The sequence below is a fragment of the Coregonus clupeaformis genome, chromosome 24, assembly GCF_020615455.1.
Source record: "Coregonus clupeaformis isolate EN_2021a chromosome 24, ASM2061545v1, whole genome shotgun sequence".
NCBI lineage: Eukaryota > Metazoa > Chordata > Actinopteri > Salmoniformes > Salmonidae > Coregonus > Coregonus clupeaformis.
Window position 1 is genome coordinate 38,861,986 of NC_059215.1, and position 17,962 is coordinate 38,879,947.

Here is a 17,962-nt window from a genome sequence, read left to right on the forward strand (position 1 = left end):
GGGACGGGGGGAGAGACAGAGGGACGGGGAGAGATGGAGGGATGGGGGAGAGATGGAGGGACGGGGGAGAGAGAAGGGACGGGGGAGAGACGAGGGACGGGGGAGAGATGGAGGGACGGGGGGAGAGACGGAGGGACAGGGGAGAGATGGAGGGACGGGGGAGAGATGGAGGGACGGGGGAGAGAGCGGACGGGGTTGGCACTCAGTAGGCCTCTAATGTAGCTTAACTATAAGCAAAGAACCAACTTTACTAGACTGACTTAGAGTTCAATCCTAAACATTAGGCCTAGGTCATACTATAACTATATGACGCCACTTGGAGTGCTAAGCTATATATAGTAAGTAATACAGTACAACTACTCAAAGAGCAAACCAACCGCTGTTGATACACTGTTTTGTTTGCTTCTGTCTTCATTATCGATTCTCCTCCATTCTGAACCACACAGCCACGTCCTTGGCCTTTACCACATTCATTATTATAGAATAACAGGGTACTCAAGAAGTCTAATTCAATACGCTATTTTATTACACCTTAATAGCCCTACTTGCGCATATACAGTACATTTACATGGATATGAGAATTGCCTTTGGATGTGTGTAAATAAATGGTAGTCTATGATTTCTTTATCGCCCTAGTTGTCATGCAGCACAGCGGTGGCTCCATTTGAGGCCTAAGCTCTATGTAGCATCTATAACAGGCTTAAGGCATCAAAGCAGCATGCGTGTCATGTTATGTGTGCTGGCAGCATTCTGTGCCAGGGAGAAACCATAGTATGAGCTGGGATGGTGGAGGAGTATTAGTAAGCCATAACGTGGTTCAAAGAGCAAACAGAACAGACATAATAGACTTGCTACAAAAAAGGAGGCTATAAAAAAATGAAAGAAACACGATCAATAATAAAGGAGGGGTGGGGAGAGGAGGAGTAGGGTGTTTGTTCTTACCTTCTGCTCAGCCGTGATCTCACCCGCCTGGTCGTCTGGAGGGCAGGGGTGAGAGGCAAAGGGTGCACCCACCACAGAGTCCCCAGCCTCAGACAGTAGAGGCAGGGGGGATGCCCCCTGCACCTGTGCCCTCCCTGGGGGGGTGGTCCCTAGGCTCTCCACCTGCTCCACAAAGGCCTGGAGCTGGGTGTGCAGCGCTCGCAGCCTGCCCGTCAGAGCCTCCACCAGGGTCAGGTCCTGGAGCTCTGAGGGCTGGGCCTGCTGGCTCTTCTCTGGGACACATGGCTCTGCAGCCTCCCCGGAGGAGGAGGAGATCTTGCGGTAGAGGGAGATGGAGGGGCAGTTGGAGTCTGAGGCGGTCAGCAGCTGGATGGCTTTAGAGATGAGGCGTGCCTGGTCCCTCATGGCTAGCAGGGCTTCGTGGTCCTTCAGCCCCAGGGGGACATCACCGTCCAGGGGGACAGGAACCCCAGTGGACGTCTTCTTCTCCCTCTCCTCCAGGGGCTCGTTCTCCCCTCCGATGGGGCCCTCGCGGTGTGCCTTGCTGGGGAGGCACTCGGCTGAGTCCCCTGCCTCTGCGTCGGTCTCCAGGGCGGGCCTGGAGGAGCTGTGGTAGGAGGCCAGGTCGCAGCGCTGCAGGTTGGACAGCAACACACGGTTCTCATACTGGAGCTTCTTCACCTTGCCGCTCAGATCCCCAATCTGGAGCCTGGCGGCCTGAAGCAGCTCCTCCTGGGGGGCCTCTGTGCTGATCAGAGCCCCACCACCATGACCGTCCTCCAGGAGAGAGATGGACGAGGAGTCGTCCTGGTCTGGGTCCGACACCAGCGGCAGCTCTGACTTGTAGCGGTTGATCTCGTTCATCAGCAGCTTGTTCTGCTCCTCCATTTCCAACAGCGAGCGCCGCAGCAGCTCCGCCTCCTCCTCCACAAACTGCAGGTGCCTCTGGAGCTCCATCACGTTCTCCAGACCTCCTCCTCCAGGCCCTCCCATGCCTCCGACCCCCAGGCCTGGTGGCAGCTCCTGGCCCTTCATGTCGTCCATCTCGGCCCGCAGGCCACGGTTCTCCACCTCCAATTCCACGATGCGCCGGCTCAGCAGGTTGGCCTCCTCCTCCACCAGCTTCAGGTGAACTCTGACCTCGGCCTCGCGGGTGTGGGGCGAGTCGTTGACCTCCTCCACGGTGAGAGAGGCATCCACGTCGCCGTACATCGAGCGGTACTTGGCCAGCTCCTCCCGCATTGCCTCGCTGTCTTTGGCCATCTTGGTCAGCTTCTTGCACATGAGCGCTGACTCCTCCTTGGCAAAGTGGAGCTGGCACTTGAGGTCAGAGCTGTCCTCCTGCTGGCCACAGAGAGGCACAGAGACAGGTTGTTAGGAACACTGACAACATACTGACTCACTCACACACACAATGACAAGATATCGCCAGCCTACATATCACAGAGAGAGACACAGAGAGAGAAAGATTACGAAGACAAAACAACAAATTTAAAAAGTGAATTGTTTCTTTCTATTAACATAATAGCTTGAACTCATCTGACATCCTCATGGTAACCCCAGCAAATAGTTAGACCAATGCAAAGTTATGGATTTTTTAGGGCAAAGTGGGATAGGTGGATGCAACACTGGGAAGTCACGCACCCTGTATTACAGTGATATGAAATGTGTGGTAGCTGTGGGCACTTAGGAACATTGGTGTATTTATAACAGACAGAAGCCATTTTGAATATTAAACTCACATTTATTTTGCAGAGGGTATTCAGATTCCCTTCCCATTATTATTTAACCAAGCGACCCAAAATGATCCAGGCCCATTAAATAATACTTTGTGTTATGTAGTTGATTGGTTATAGACTATTTCCCAGAACATTAAACACAGTATGGAGAGGGTTTAAACTATTTACAGTATGTGGCACTCCAATAATAGAATAGTAAGCATTAACCTTATCCCCACAGGAAAGAAAGAGGAGAGAGAGAGACTATTGACCTTTTGTCTTACTTTAATTAGACATCCTCATTATACTAAAAACGCCACATTACCCCCCCACACACACACACACACTGTGTACCACCAGAACCTCAACGAGAGAGAGAGAGAGACACACACAAACACAAACAGACCCTACAGAGCCACAGGACAACAACAACAACACAATTAGACCCAACCAAATCATGAGAAAATAAAAAGAGAATTACTTGACACATAGGAAAGAATTAACAAAAAAACAGACCAAACTAGAATGCTATTTGGCCCTAAACAGAGAGTACACAGTGGCAGAATACCTGGCCACTGTGACTGACCCAAACTTAAGAAAAACTTTGACTATGTACAGACTCAGTGAGCATAGCCTTGCTATTGAGAAAGGCTGCTGTAGGCAGACCTGGCTCTCAAGAGAAGACAGGCTATGTGCACACTGCCCACAAAATGAGGTGGAAACTGAGCTGCACTTCCTAACCTCCTGCCAAATGTATGACCATATTAGAGACACATATTTCCCTCAGATTACACAGATCCACAAAGAATTTGAAAACAAACCCAATTTTGATAAACTCCCTTATCTACTGGGTGAAAAACCACAGTGTGCCATCACAGCAGCAATATTTGTGACCGTTGCCACAAGAAAAGGGCAACCAGTGAAGAAAAAACACCATTGTAAATACAACCCATATTTATGTTTATTTATTTTCCCATTTGTACTTTAACTATTTGCACATTGTTACAACACTGTATATAGACATAATATGACATTTGAAATGTCTTTATTCTTTTGGAACTTCTGAGTGTAATGTTTACTGTTAATATTTATTGTTTTTTTCACTTTTGTTTACTATCTACTTCACTTGCTTTGGCAATGTTAACATACGTTTCCCATGCCAATAAAGCCCTTAAATTGAATTGAATTGAATTGAGAGCGAGCGAGCGAGCGAGCGAGAGAGAGAGAGAGAGAGAGAGAGAGAGAGAGAGAGAGAGAGAGAGAGAGAGAGAGAGAGAGAGAGAGAGAGAGAGAGAGAGAGAGAGAGAGAGAGAGAGAGAGAGAGAGAGAGAGAGAGATATGAATGTGCACAAAGCTTGATCTGCTATTGTCAACCTAGTAAAATGTTGTGCTATCTTGGAAGTCGCGAAAGTGAGAAAAATCAGTTTAACTGTAATACTTTAGCATTGACTTTGGGTTCAATAGCTGAGGTAAGGTGAGAATCTTGAGACAAAATGCTGCAGCTGCAGATAATTATTTTGGTTGATTCATTGGGAAGTCTCTAGGAGATTGTCCTTCTTGCTGTTCAATGTAGGAAAAAAATCTAAGGTCTCTGTAAGTCTGGGTTACCTGGGGAGACGGCTTCTTCTCTGGCTTGTTGTTTGGCCGAGCGCCTCTCTTCTTCAGAGAGTTCTGAAAATAGAAGGAAACACATATAGTGACAATAATTAGTGTCAATCAATCAAAAAATAAAATTAACATATAACTTTAATAAAAACCTTTGTCACAAAGTGCTTTTACAGTAACCCGGCCTAGGCCCTAGACCCCCAAAGAGCAAGCAGCAGCGTATTGGCCAAGGTGTTATACAACCTAATAATAATACCACCATGAGTCTCCAACCCTTCTTCTTTCTCCCCCAGTTTATCATCACCATGGAGATGTTTATCCCCACAGTGACACTGATAGGGGTGTGGAGCTACAGTTGACCGCATTTATACTTTGTAAACGGAAAGGAAGGGGTGGAGAGGGAGATAGAGAGAGAGAAAGAAGAACAAACAACATTGTAAATACAACCCATATGTATTTATTTTCCCCCCTTTGTACTTTATTTGCACATAATATGACATTTGAAATGTCTTTATTCTTTTGGAACTTTTGTGAGTGTAATTACTGTTTTAAATTTTTTTTGTTTATTTCACTTTTGTTTATTATCTATTTCACTTGCTTTGGCAATGTAAACATATGTTTCCCATGCCAATAAAGCCCTTAAATTGAGATTGAATTGAAAGAAAGAGAAAGCCGAAGAAAGGAAGATAGTAAATAAAGAGACAACAAGAGCAGCGTTGCTAATGATAGCCAGCCCCTCCCCTTGGTCACCTGGGCTTCAGTACACTGAGTTAAATCCTAATAAATCCTAATTCCTACCAGAGTCCAGAGAGACACAAACACACGCACGCACACACACACACACACACACACACACACACACAGACAGACGCACTGCAGTACAAGCTTATCTCGCCAAGGTGTTTCCATGGAAACTGGCTACTTTCTCCGCACTGAGCTGGCTGGTGAAAAAAGCAGGGATATCCACAGTCCACTCTGCTGTGTTTTACTAAATCAAGCTAAAAACAAACAAGACCCTGCTACCACAGGACAGTATAGATCCTTTAACACAGTGGACACAGGACTTTACACACACACAACATCCAGAACCAATTCCCCCAGTGGAAAAAGCCAGCTGCAGAGCAGAGTAACTAGATTGGATTTAAAGCGGTGCCGGTTCAGCATGAAGAGCGGCATTCAATCCAATCCTCATCCCCCATTTTGTGTTTGCTGACAATGTCATGCAGTTTAGCTGGTGGCTGAGAACCTTTTAATGGTGCTAAACTTCACGGTAGAATCAATGGAGAGATAATGGAACTATTGATCCCTGCCACATATAGACCAACTTTGGGACACTTTTTCGTTTTGTTTCGACCATTGGTTTCGACAGGCCAGCTGTAACAGTGTTGTAGTGGTGTCACTGTGACAGGGCAGGCTAACACCATTCTAACACAGAGCTAAACCTCAATCCACACTCATCATCTATAAAAACCCTTTATGACACAAACATCTCACAACAACACTTTTTTCTGTCCCCTAAACCTATTTTGTTATCTCTAGGGCTGTGGCGGTCATGACATTTTGTCAGCCGGTTATTATCATGCAAAAGTCCGCCGGTAATTGACCGTTAATTAACATAAACACGTTTAGGATCTCCAGGCCTCCATCTACATTTTAAAAAGTATAATAAATCAATTTAATATACACCATCACAAAAAAAAAAAAAGCAATTATTTATTTTAGTCAGGTCTTAAGAAACATTATGATATGAAGAAAATGTATTTCAGAAGAACAGAATATGAGTTGGCCTACTGTATGTTATCTGGCTATGCTCCATGCCATAGGCTGTAGGCTTGTTCATTTAGCTGACAAGATATGCTTATATGTGCTTAATAAAGTCCTGTGACATATTATTTTATTTTATATGATTTTATAGTAAGAAGAATATAATTGAACTTAGCTGAATAAAATAGAAAGGATATTTTTCCCATTCCGGAGCGAGTGCGCATAGTGGCTATGTTGAGCGTAAAAGTGAACATTTGAAACAGGAGTTATTTGGCAACTTTAGTTGTGAATGATACAAACCTTACAATTTTCCACCCAAACTCTGTATGCCATGGGCTCCCCAACCATGTTCCTGCAGCTACAAAAGTGCTTAATTTGGGAAACCAAGTAAAATCTGTTTGGCAACATCGATAGTAACATGTTTTCGCAAAAACTAATCATATTTCACTAAACTGTTGACAGCCTGTCTGCGCACTCGAGAAAGGAATAAAGGAGAGAGAGGAGGAGATGGAAACGCATGGTGGTGGATATTCTGTATAGCTAAAGGTAATGTGTCACCCAATTAATTATGAAAATATTTAAATTCCCTATTACTAGGCTATTCAAAATCAAATACAAATTCACTAATTGTAGGCTAACTGTAAGCCGGCCTGCACAATCAATGAAACAACAGCATTGCCTAGCTAGGCTATACATTCTCTCCCAGACACATGGATAGACATTTTGGAGCGTAGCATAAGGTAACCAGTCCATCCAGTATGCATAATAATGCAGTCCACTCTCAAAGGCAATTACTTGAATTTGTTTAATTTTGGTGTATAGACTAGACCAATTATGTACCAAAGACATCTTAAATCAGTTTGTTTTATGTTTTTCTGCCATGCATAATATGCAGTAGGCTATGTATTGTATAATGGCACAATCATCATTTTAATTCCGTTTATTTTTTTCTGGGATTGGGCTCATAAGCCTATGTATATGGAAGTATGGAGGGTTTTAATGAATCATCATGCTGTCCATTTCGTTGTGTTAGGCTTTGAAACAACATCCGCAACAACCATGTTTTACACTGCTGTTGAACTTCTTTCTTCAAATTGATCATCACAGCAAGGTGATTTAAATGTTTTAAAAGTACGATAGCCATACTGTTTTGATGATAAGAGTTTGACGTGATTTTCGATCGCATTTGCATTGATGTCAGAGTGGTTAGAGGGACAATAGAGCTCTGAGTACCAGGCCATTAGGACCTGATGGTAGTTAGCGAGTTGGGTACTACCAAAACATGTCCAGAGTCAATAAAAGGAGATTACCGTGACTCAACGGTAAATTTTACTGCCGTCATGACTCATGACTGCCGGTGTGGCGATAATACGGTCACCCCAATAGCCCTATCTGTATCAAATATCAATCATTTTTACACTCCCCCTCCTCCTTCCCTTCTCCCATCCCACAGTAAAGCTTTCTGGATGCGTCCCAAATGGCACTTAATTCCATATGTAGTGCGCTATGGGCCCTGGTCAAAAGTAGTGATATCGAGGGCACACTCTCAGAAAAAAAGGTGCTATCTAGAACCTAAAAGTGTCCCCATAGGGGAACCCTTTGAAGAACGCTTTTGGTTCCAGGTATAACCATTTTGGATTCCATGTACAACCCTTTCCACAGAGGGTTCTACATGGAACTCAAAAGGGTTCTACCTGGAACCAAAAAGGGTTCTACCTGGAACCAAAAAGGGTTCTCCTATTGGGACAGTCGAAGAACCCTTTTGGAACCCTTTTTTCTAAGAGTGTAGGGTGCCATTTGGGATGCAGGCTCCCTGCTCTGCAATCTCATGACCCCAAACAAAACCAGACAAAATTCCACCCGCTCTGCCAAGTTGATGTAATCGTCCGGCCCTCTCGGTGCAACAGCTACGTATCATTCAGAACACAAGGCCACTCACACAAACAATGCAGCGCTGACTCAACCTCAGCAAAACCCTGAGGCAATACTGGGACAACGTTAGGGAGATGAGGCTTGAAATTAGGTTTCTGTACACTTTAAAGGGGTTACCGTGAATTTGACATTTCATATTATAGTACACTTACTGTAATATAAGTACGGTATCAAAGAAAATACTGTGTAATGACACACAGTACAATACAGTATACTGTAAAAAAGTAAATGCTACCGTAATCGGAATGAATTCATGAATTAATGGATTAATGAAATTCATTGAGGGGAGGGCTTTGTATTTCACAGTATTTTACTATAATTACAAGGGATTGGTCCAAGCAGGTTTGCTTCTACACTCTAAGAATTAGGGGTTCAACAAGGGTTCTTCTAAGATCCTCAAAGTTCTTTGAAGAACCTTATGGTTCTTGGCACTGAAAATTAAATGGATATCAATCAACAAAGAGGTAAGAATATGTACTGTATGCTATAAGAATATGTTGAAGGCTAGCTGTATTGGGTGCAGATGATAATAATAGGGGAGGGGGGTAGTTAAAAAATTACCCCAAAATGTTCTTCAAAAGGTTATTTGAGGATCCATTAAAAGGGGTTCTTTAAAGAACCATTTTAAAGGGTTCTTCAAAGAACTTATAGTGGTTCCCTCACGGTTTCAATTTGAAGAACCCCTAAAGGATACTCCAGGAACCTTTTATTTTTTAGCGTGTAGTTAGTGTTTACACATTACAGCATATTAATGAATATTTTTTGTTTTACATCACTTAACAAAGGCTTCAAGACAGGCAGCGACTACAGGGAAAAACAGACCAAAAAGACATGGCAAAATGCTAAACCATTTAAGGTTTAAGACTTCCTGCCACTCCAATCTATCCCCTATACAGTTTAAATTAATGGGTCTCTATAACCACATAGAAGTTAAATTGGTACATAATTCTCAGTATTATCCTCTTACAAGGCATGCCTCAAAATATAATAATAAGCCAGCAACAACAATACCATCCACCCACTAGTGGTCAAAAGGTTTTTAGCGCTCTAAAGATACGGTACGGTACTGTATTCGGTGGAGTGGAATGACAGAGCCATTCAAAATACAGCAATTTTCCCACAATGCACCATCATTTACAATATGCAGTAAAAAGTTTCAGAGTTTTTTTACTGTTGATAATACCTAAAATTACAGTTTTCCGTTACAGTGTATGTGAAATGGTGCCACTCCAGGTCTGCCTGTCTCATGCCTAAACACACCTGCTCAATGCACAGTTAAAGACACACACGCACGTGCACACACACACATACAGAGGTACGTACGCACACACACCCTATCCCCAGCAAAAGAACCAGAGCATTCAAAGGCATGTGTCTGTGCTATCTGATAGCATGGTTCTGTGGCTGTATGTCAACAGGCTGTAACTCTAGTTGTGTGGGCTGGGTAACCTGAAGCCTGGAGGGGGTAGGTAGGTAGGATGATCCCTGGCTGGATGTCTCTCTCCTGGGAGAGGGAGGTAGAGACGTGTAGGTCCCCTTAGACATGTGAAATCGCATTTTCACTAGTAAAATAGCTTTTTTCACATGTTGATCTTAAAATTCACACGCAAAACCATATTTTCACATATATTACATTTAGAGTTCACATGTTAACACCACCTTTTCACATTTTATTTTTTTATTTTATTTCACCTTTATTTAACCAGGTAAGCCAGTTGAGAACAAGTTCTCATTTACAACTGCGACCTGGCCAAGATAAAGCAAAGCAGTGCGATTAAAAACAACAACACAGAGTTACATATGGGGTAAAACAAAACATAAAGTCAAAAAATACAACAGAAAATATATATACAGTGTGTGCAAATGTAGCAAGTTACGGAGGTAAGGCAATAAATAGGCTATAGTGCAAAATAATTACAATAGTATTAACACTGGAATGCTAGATGTGCAAGAGATTATGTGCAAATTGTCACGGTATACTACGCCAGAACCCAGAAGCAGACCAGGACAAGGTACTTAGAGGAAAAGGTGAGTGTTTATTAATTGACTCCCGAGTGAGGCTGAATAATCCAGGGACAGAGCGGGTGGCGTGGATGGGTTGTTGAGGGTGCAGGGGTAGGTCCAGACATGGCTCGGCAGCCGCCGACCATCAGGCAGAGGTTGGGTGAAGGTTCCGGGTGAGAGACTGCAGACAGAACAAAACGGAGGTGAGTACACAGCAATTCAACAAGGTGCAAAACAACAAAAACTAACGCTAGAACTCAAGGCTGATACGCTGACAAACATACTGTTCATGGCTAACGATCCGGCAGGAACTGGATGTTTGGCAGAGCCTAAGAAGGGTGATGATCAGGACCAGGTGTGCAGATTGCTGATGGGATGCAGGTGCGGAAAACAAGAGAGCTCCCCGAGCGTTCCCGAACCCTCGGGAAACTGGAGATCACGAACAGGAAAACTAGTCACCAGACAGGACCCGACTCAGACTGCCGGGATCGTTACAGTACCCCCCCCTCCGACGAACGCCACCGGGCGGACCTCCCGGAGCGCCAGGATGGAGGCGGTAGAAATCACTGATGAGGTCAGCATCTAGGACCTGTCGCCGCGGAATCCAACTCCTCTCTTCAGGACCATACCCCTCCCAGTCCACGAGATACTGGAAACCCCGGCCCCGCCGTCTGGAATCCATGATGCGACGCACCGTGTAGGCAGGACCACCTCCGATCATCCGAGGAGGAGGAGGAGGAGGCGGAGGAGGCAACAGAGGACTGAGGAAGACAGGCTTGAGGCAGGAGACATGAAAGGTGGGATGGACTCTGAGCGTCCTCGGTAGTTTGAGTCGAACTGCCACTGGATTGATCACCTTCTCCACCACAAACGGACCAATGAACTTCGGTAACAACTTCCTAGACTCAGTCCGTAAAGGAAGATCCCGTGTGGCCAACCAGACCCTATCTCCGATGGTGTAGGTGGGAGCGGGGATCCGGCGACGATTCGCCTGGAGCTGATACCGGTCCGAAACTCTAAGGAGTGCCTTTCTGGCCCGATGCCAGGTCCGGTGGCAACGACGAATATGGGCCTGAACAGAAGGCACTGAGAGCTCCTTCTCCTGAGAAGGGAACAAGGGAGGTTGGTAGCCATACAGGCACTGGAAGGGAGACATCCCAGTGGCAGATGTAGGGAGAGTATTGTGGGCATACTCAACCCAAGGCAACTGAGAGACCCAGGAGGTGGGGTTGGAAGAAACCAGACAGCGTAGCGTGGATTCCATCTTCTGGTTGGCTCTCTCCGCCTGACCATTGGATTGGGGGTGAAAACCAGATGTGAGACTGACTGTAGCTCCAATGGCCAAACAGAAGGACTTCCAGACAGCAGAGGTAAACTGAGGGCCACGGTCGGAAACGATATCACTGGGCAACCCGTGGACCCTGAAAACCTCCCTAACCAGGATCTCGGACGTCTCCGAGGCAGAGGGAAGCTTGGCAATAGGCACAAAGTGGGCGAACTTGCTGAATCTGTCCACGATCGTCAGAACGACCGTGTTCCCCTCAGAAGCGGGCAACCCAGTGACGAAGTCCAGGGCCAGATGCGACCATGGTCGCCGGGGAATAGGAAGGGGGTGAAGTAGTCCAGAGCTGGGCCGATTGGTACTCTTATTCTGCGCACACACTGGACAGGCAGCAACAAAACCCCGAGTATCCTCGGCCATGGCAGGCCACCAAAAACGTCTGCGAAGAAACGCCATTGTCCGAGCCACGCCAGGGTGACAAGCCATCTTGCTGGCGTGGGACCATTTGAGGACAGCAGGACGAACCGACTCAGGCACAAACAACCGACCGGGTGGACCGTTATCGGGACCGGGCTGAGTCCGAAGGGCCGCCAGCACCTCCTCCTCAATCTTCCACATAACTGCTCCCACGACGCAGTTCCGGGGGAGGATTGTCTCGGTCTTGGACCCACTCTCCTCCGTCTTGGAGAACATCCGGGACAAGGCGTCCGCCTTGCCGTTCTTAGATCCAGGTCGGAACGTCAGGGCAAACTTGAATCGTCCGAAAAACAACGCCCACCTGGCCTGGACGGGAGTTGAGACGTTTAGCCGATTGCACGTAAGCAAGATTCTTGTGGTCAGTCCAGACAATAAACGGTTGCTCCGCCCCTCCAACCAGTGGCGCCACTCCTCCAAGGGGCAAGTTTCACCGCGAGAAGCTCCCGGTTACCCACATCGTAATTCCTCTCCGCAGGCGAAAGGCGACGAGAGTAGTAGGCGCAGGGATGGAGTTTACTGTCCGTGGAGCATCGCTGCGACAGGATGGCGCCAACTCCCACATCAGACGCGGGGTCCACTTCAACGACGAACTGACGGGCCGTGTCCGGTTGAGAGAGAATCGGTGCGTTGGTGAATCGCCTCTTCAAATCCAGAAACGCTCGATCCGCCTCCGGATTCCACTTGAAGGTCCTGATACTGGAAGTCAAGGCAGTTAACGGAGCGGCCACACGGCTGTAATCCCGGATGAATCTGCGGTAGAAATTCGCAAACCCCAAAAATCTCTGGAGCTGCAATCTCGTACCGGGCTGGACCCATTCCAGAACCGCTCTAACCTTCTCCTGGTCCATCCTAATCTCTCCCCTGGAGATGATGTACCCGAGAAAGGATGTCGTGTGGGCGTGAAACTTCGCACTTCTCGGCCTTCACGAACAGGCGATTCTCCAACAATCGCTGCAGAACCTGCCGGACATGCTGGACGTGGTCGGAAGGTTCCTTCGAGAAGATCAGAATGTCATCCAGGTAAACAAACACAAAGAGACCGATCATATCTCTCAGGACGTCGTTCACCATACTCTGGAATACCGCTGGAGCATTGGTCAGTCCAAACGGCATCACCTGATACTCAAGTGACCCATCGGTGTATTGAAACCCGTCAACCACTTTCGTCCCCCTCTCTGATCCGGACCAGGTGATACGCATTGCGTAGGTCTAGCTTGGTGAACACCGTAGCACCCTGTAAGGAGTCGAAGGCAGAACTCATCAATGGCAGGGGATACTTGTTCTTGATCGTGATGTCATTCAACCCCCGATAATCAATACACGGTCGAAGAGAGCCATCCTTCTTACCCACAAAGAAGAATCCTGCCCCCAGGGGTGATGACGAGGGGCGAACGAGACCAGCAGCTAGGGACTCCTTGATGTAGGTCTCCAACGCCTCACGTTCAGGTCGGGAGATACTGTATAACCTTCCCTTGGGGTAGACAGCTCCAGGGACCAGGTTGATGGCACAATCATATGGTCGGTGGGGGAGGAAGTGACAGAGCCTTCTGCTTACTGAAAACTTCCCCAAATCGTGATATGTCTCGGGAACCAGGGACAAATCTGGGGGTTTAGCCTCAATCACCTGACTGGGAACCGAATGGGGGCAGGCAGTCTTGAGACAGTTAGCATGACAATCAAGGCTCCAACTCGTTACCTTGCCCGTCACCCAATCGAACGTGGGATTGTGTTCCTTCAGCCAGGGGTATCCAAGGACCAGAGGAACATGGGAAGACGGCAGAATGAAGAATGAAATCATCTCAGAATGATTCCCCGACAACCGCATCTTAACCGGTTCAGTCCTCATCGTGATACGTGCCAGACTACTGCCGTTCAGAGTGGTCGCTTCAATGGCTTCCCGGCAATTGCTCCTTGGAAAGCCCCAGCTGTTCCACCAACTCGGCATCAAGAAAGCTTCCATCGGCACCTGAATCGATAAAAGCGTTAAGCGCTAAGCTCTGATTCCTGTTCACAAGGGTAGCCGGGAAACGGGGTCTGACAGAGGTACTGAGAGGTTGAAACTGGCTCGCTAAAAGTCCTCCCAACTTTAGCGAGCCGGGCAGTTTGACGACCGCCGGGAACAGGTGGAGATGTAATGTCCCGAGCTACCACAGTAGAGGCAGCAGTTGGTCTGACGTCTATGTTGACGCTCCTCCTTGGTTAACCCGTGCACGCCCCACTTGCATGGGTTCAGAATCGGAGAGAGGACCTCTCCACTAATCCATTGTGGAGGAGAATGATCGACGTGTTCTGGTCCACCACCCGACCCGACTGGGAACTGAGAAGCTGATCGATTGGACGGACCCCATTGCTTCTCCCTCCTTCGCTCTCGGACTCGATTATCCACCCGAATAGACAAGGCTACCAAGCTGTCCAGGTCACTAGGCTCCGGATAGGAGATCAACTCATCCTTGAGCTGCTCCGACAGACCCTGGTAAAAGGCCGCTTGCAGAGACTCCTCGTTCCACCCACTCTCCACAGCCAACGTCTTGAACTCGATCACGAAGTCGGCCACGCTGCGAGTTCCTTGGTGAAGCGAAAACAGGCGCCTAGCTGCGTCCCTCCCTCGGACGGAATGGTCGAAGAGCTTCCTCATCTCGGCCGTGAACCCCTGGTATGAAGCCATGCAGGGGTCTTGTCGTTCCCAAACGGCTGAAGCCCACTCAGCGCTCGACCACGCAGCAACGCAATCACAAAGGCTATCCTAGCCTTGTCTGTGGCATAAGAGTAGGGCTGTAGATCGAACACTAATCCACACTGCATAAGGAAGGAACGGCATCTTCCCAGCTCCCCTCATATCTATCCGGCGTCGGAACCTCGGGCTCACGGAAGGACACAGCTCCCGAGCGGCAGGCGAGATGGGGGAAACCGGTAGTGGATCCTCCACCGGAAACTTGCGTTGGTTCTGGACCTCCGTCAGACCGGTAGAAAGGTTCCGAACGACAACGCGATCTCCTGTAGTACCGTGCTATGATGGCCCAACATCTTCTCCTGATGGGTAATGGCATGGCGAACAGAGTCCAGGTCCGCTGGGTTCATTACTGGCCGGATCGTTCTGTCACGGTATACTACGCCAGAACCCAGAAGCAGACCAGGACAAGGTACTTAGAGGAAAAGGTGAGTGTTTATTAATTGACTCCCGAGTGAGGCTGAATAATCCAGGGACAGAGCGGGTGGCGTGGATGGGTTGTTGAGGGTGCAGGGGTAGGTCCAGACATGGCTCGGCAGCCGCCGACCATCAGGCAGAGGTTGGGTGAAGGTTCCGGGTGAGAGACTGCAGACAGAACAAAACGGAGGTGAGTACACAGCAATTCAACAAGGTGTAAAACAACAAAAACTAACGCTAGAACTCAAGGCTGATACGCTGACAAACATACTGTTCATGGCTAACGATCCGGCAGGAACTGGATGTTTGGCCAGAGCCTAAGAAGGGTGATGATCAGGACCAGGTGTGCAGATTGCTGATGGGATGCAGGTGCGGAAAACAAGAGAGCTCCCCGGAGCGTTCCCGAACCCTCGGGAAACTGGAGATCACGAACAGGAAAAACTAGTCACCAGACAGGACCCGACTCAGACTGCCGGGATCGTTACACAAATAGAGATACTGGGGTGCAAAAGAGCAAAATAAATAACAATATAGGGATGAGGTAGTTGGGTGGGCTAATTTCAGATGGGCTGTGTACAGGTGCAGTGATCGGTAAGGTGCTCTGACAACTGATGCTTAAAGTTAGAATAACATGTTTTCACCTCACATGTGAACTGCAGTTTCACATGTGACATTTTCGGTTTCACATGTTAAAAACTTTCATGTGAAAATCGGATATGTAGTTTCACATGTGATTGAATTTCACATGAGCTTGCAATTCCACATGTGAAAGTGAGATTTTCACATGTGGAATTGCAAGCTCATGTGAAATTCAATCACATGTGAAAATCTAATTCGCAGATTAACATAAGAACATTCCACATACGAAAATGTCACTTTCATATTTTCACATGATTGTTTTAGACATGTGAACTTGCAATTCCACATGTGAAAGTGAAAATCTAATTTTCATTTTCACGTTTAAAAAAATCTCACTTTCACATGTGGAATTGCAAGTTCACATGTGGGGTTTAAAATAATGTTATGGTGTGAAAAGATGGTGTAAACATGTTGCATTAGCAATGTTTCCAACGGTAGAATTAGTGTGACCACATCTAAAAAGCCCAAGACAGGGGAATGATTTTGTGAAAAGTTTGGACACACCTACTCATTCATCAAAACTATGAAATAACACATATGGAATCATGTAGTAACCAAAAAAGTGTTAAACCATTCTAAATATATTTTAGATGTTAGATTATGTGGGAACTCCTTCAAGACTGTTGAGAGAATGCCAAGAGTGTGCAAAGCTGTCATCAAGGCAAAGAGTGGCTACTTTGAAGAATCTCAAATATAAAAAATATTTTGATTTGTTTAGCACTTTTTTGGTTACTACATGATTCCATATGTGTTATTTCATAGTTTTGATGTCTTCACTATTATTCTACAATGTAGAAAATTGTAAAAATAAAGAAAAACCCTGGAATGAGTAGGTGTGTCCAAACTTTTGAATGGTACTGTATGTATATTTGTTTTACAAATCGATACTTGGGGTCACAGTATCGATATAATATCTTCAAAAATAATGTTGCGATATGTATAGATTTCACCCGTCACTAGTTATTATATGGTGTAATCCTCTAGTGAGTGAGTTACTTCTATGCCATTAATATTAAGCAAAACCTCTGAAGTCGATAACACAATTCTTAGTATTCCAAACAAAAATATTGATATTGAAAGCAAAACATAAACCCAAAAGTATTGATGGCAAAACAAAATATTGCAAGAAAATAATTCCAAAATGCGAGAACAAATGAATGTAAATGGATAAAAAAGTATAGTTTTCAGTGAAAGAAATGTGTGATAACGGGATTAAATAGAAACACCTCCCTCTTTCCTGCAATTTTCCCTATCTTTGGTTATTAACGTGGCCTTTGCTTTTGCTGCCTTTTTTTCCAGTAGGAAGTTTTCGCACATTCATTCCAGCAATATAGCACCCTGCATCCCACTGTTGGTTTGCCTCTGAAGCTAAGCAGGGTAAGCCCTGGTTGGTCCCTGCATGGGAGACCAGATGTAGCAGAAAGTGGTGAAAAATGCACATGTGGGGAAAAAGATAATTCATATGTGATTTGTTTACAAGAGTGTGTTGAAAAACCATGTGTTTCTTTTGTAAGGGTCTGGCCATCATGCCTGCACACTTAAGCCCAGTACAGCTATGTCTGGCTTGGCCCAATAGTGTAAATCAGGCAACAGTCAGCCTGCCTGGGCCTGACTGGACTTAGGAAATAATGCCTGGTGCAAAGAAAAGAACAGAGACGTTACACAACCTCACAGTCCAGGGCTTGGAAAGATTAACTTGTGTAATGGGCTCAACAATGAATGTTAGGATAGGAACAGACATCATCACAACACTAATGTGGGTTTACTGGATTTTATGGACATCTGATGGCTTTGTTATGTGTGTGTGTGTGTGTGTGTGTGTGTGTGTGTGTGTGTGTGAGGGTGGGGGGGCAGGAGTTTGATCCACACACACATACAGATGTAGGATCCTAATTTCAGCCAGTTTGGTACAGCAAGAAAATAATCCTGCAGCAACAGGAAATGTGAATTAATATGTGGATTATAATAAATATTTTTAAAAAATTAAGAATATACAACTTTTTAGTAAGGGAGAATCAAGTCTGACATTTCAAAGTAGAAATTACAAACTTCAGAAGCCCTTTTAAACCTCAAATACACTACACATTTTACATTTCCTGCAACAGTGTGTGCGCACATGTAAGCACGCACACAAACACAAGTCTGTGGAGGCGAGGGGCCCTTAGCATCAAAGAGGAGGATGCTCTAGTGAGCACGCTCAGTCCCTCCCATCACCATGGCTTTAGTGGCACTTCGGTAACAAAGACAAACATCCCAACTATTGCATAACCAGGGTGTGTGTGTATGTGTGAGGGGAGATAGATAATTGCCCATAGTGGACCAAGTATCTCTCTCACAGTGTGACTGTGGCTCTGTTCTGCTCTACTCCACTATAGTGCCAGACAGCACAGTGACTTTAACATCAACTCAGCTAATTGACTAGACTCAACAGCACAGCATTCCAATGTTCTTTCT

At 46.1% G+C, this 17,962-nt stretch overlaps 1 protein-coding gene across 4 annotated transcripts in view; it reads right to left on the minus strand.

The window, feature by feature from the left end:
* The window catches only part of LOC121538172 (protein SOGA1-like), an 88,377-nt gene that overhangs the window by 22,060 nt on the left and 48,355 nt on the right, over positions 1-17,962 (minus strand). For 3 of the 4 annotated variants that reach the window (XM_045207184.1, XM_045207185.1, XM_045207183.1), the window contains exons 4-5: positions 4,269-4,331; positions 943-2,286 (exon numbers count right to left, since the gene is read on the minus strand). In XM_045207184.1, coding sequence (XP_045063119.1) covers positions 943-2,286; positions 4,269-4,331 — 1,407 coding nt within the window. The remainder of the gene's footprint in view (positions 1-942; positions 2,287-4,268; positions 4,332-17,962) is intronic. The other variant, XM_041845972.2, reaches the window with a different exon arrangement.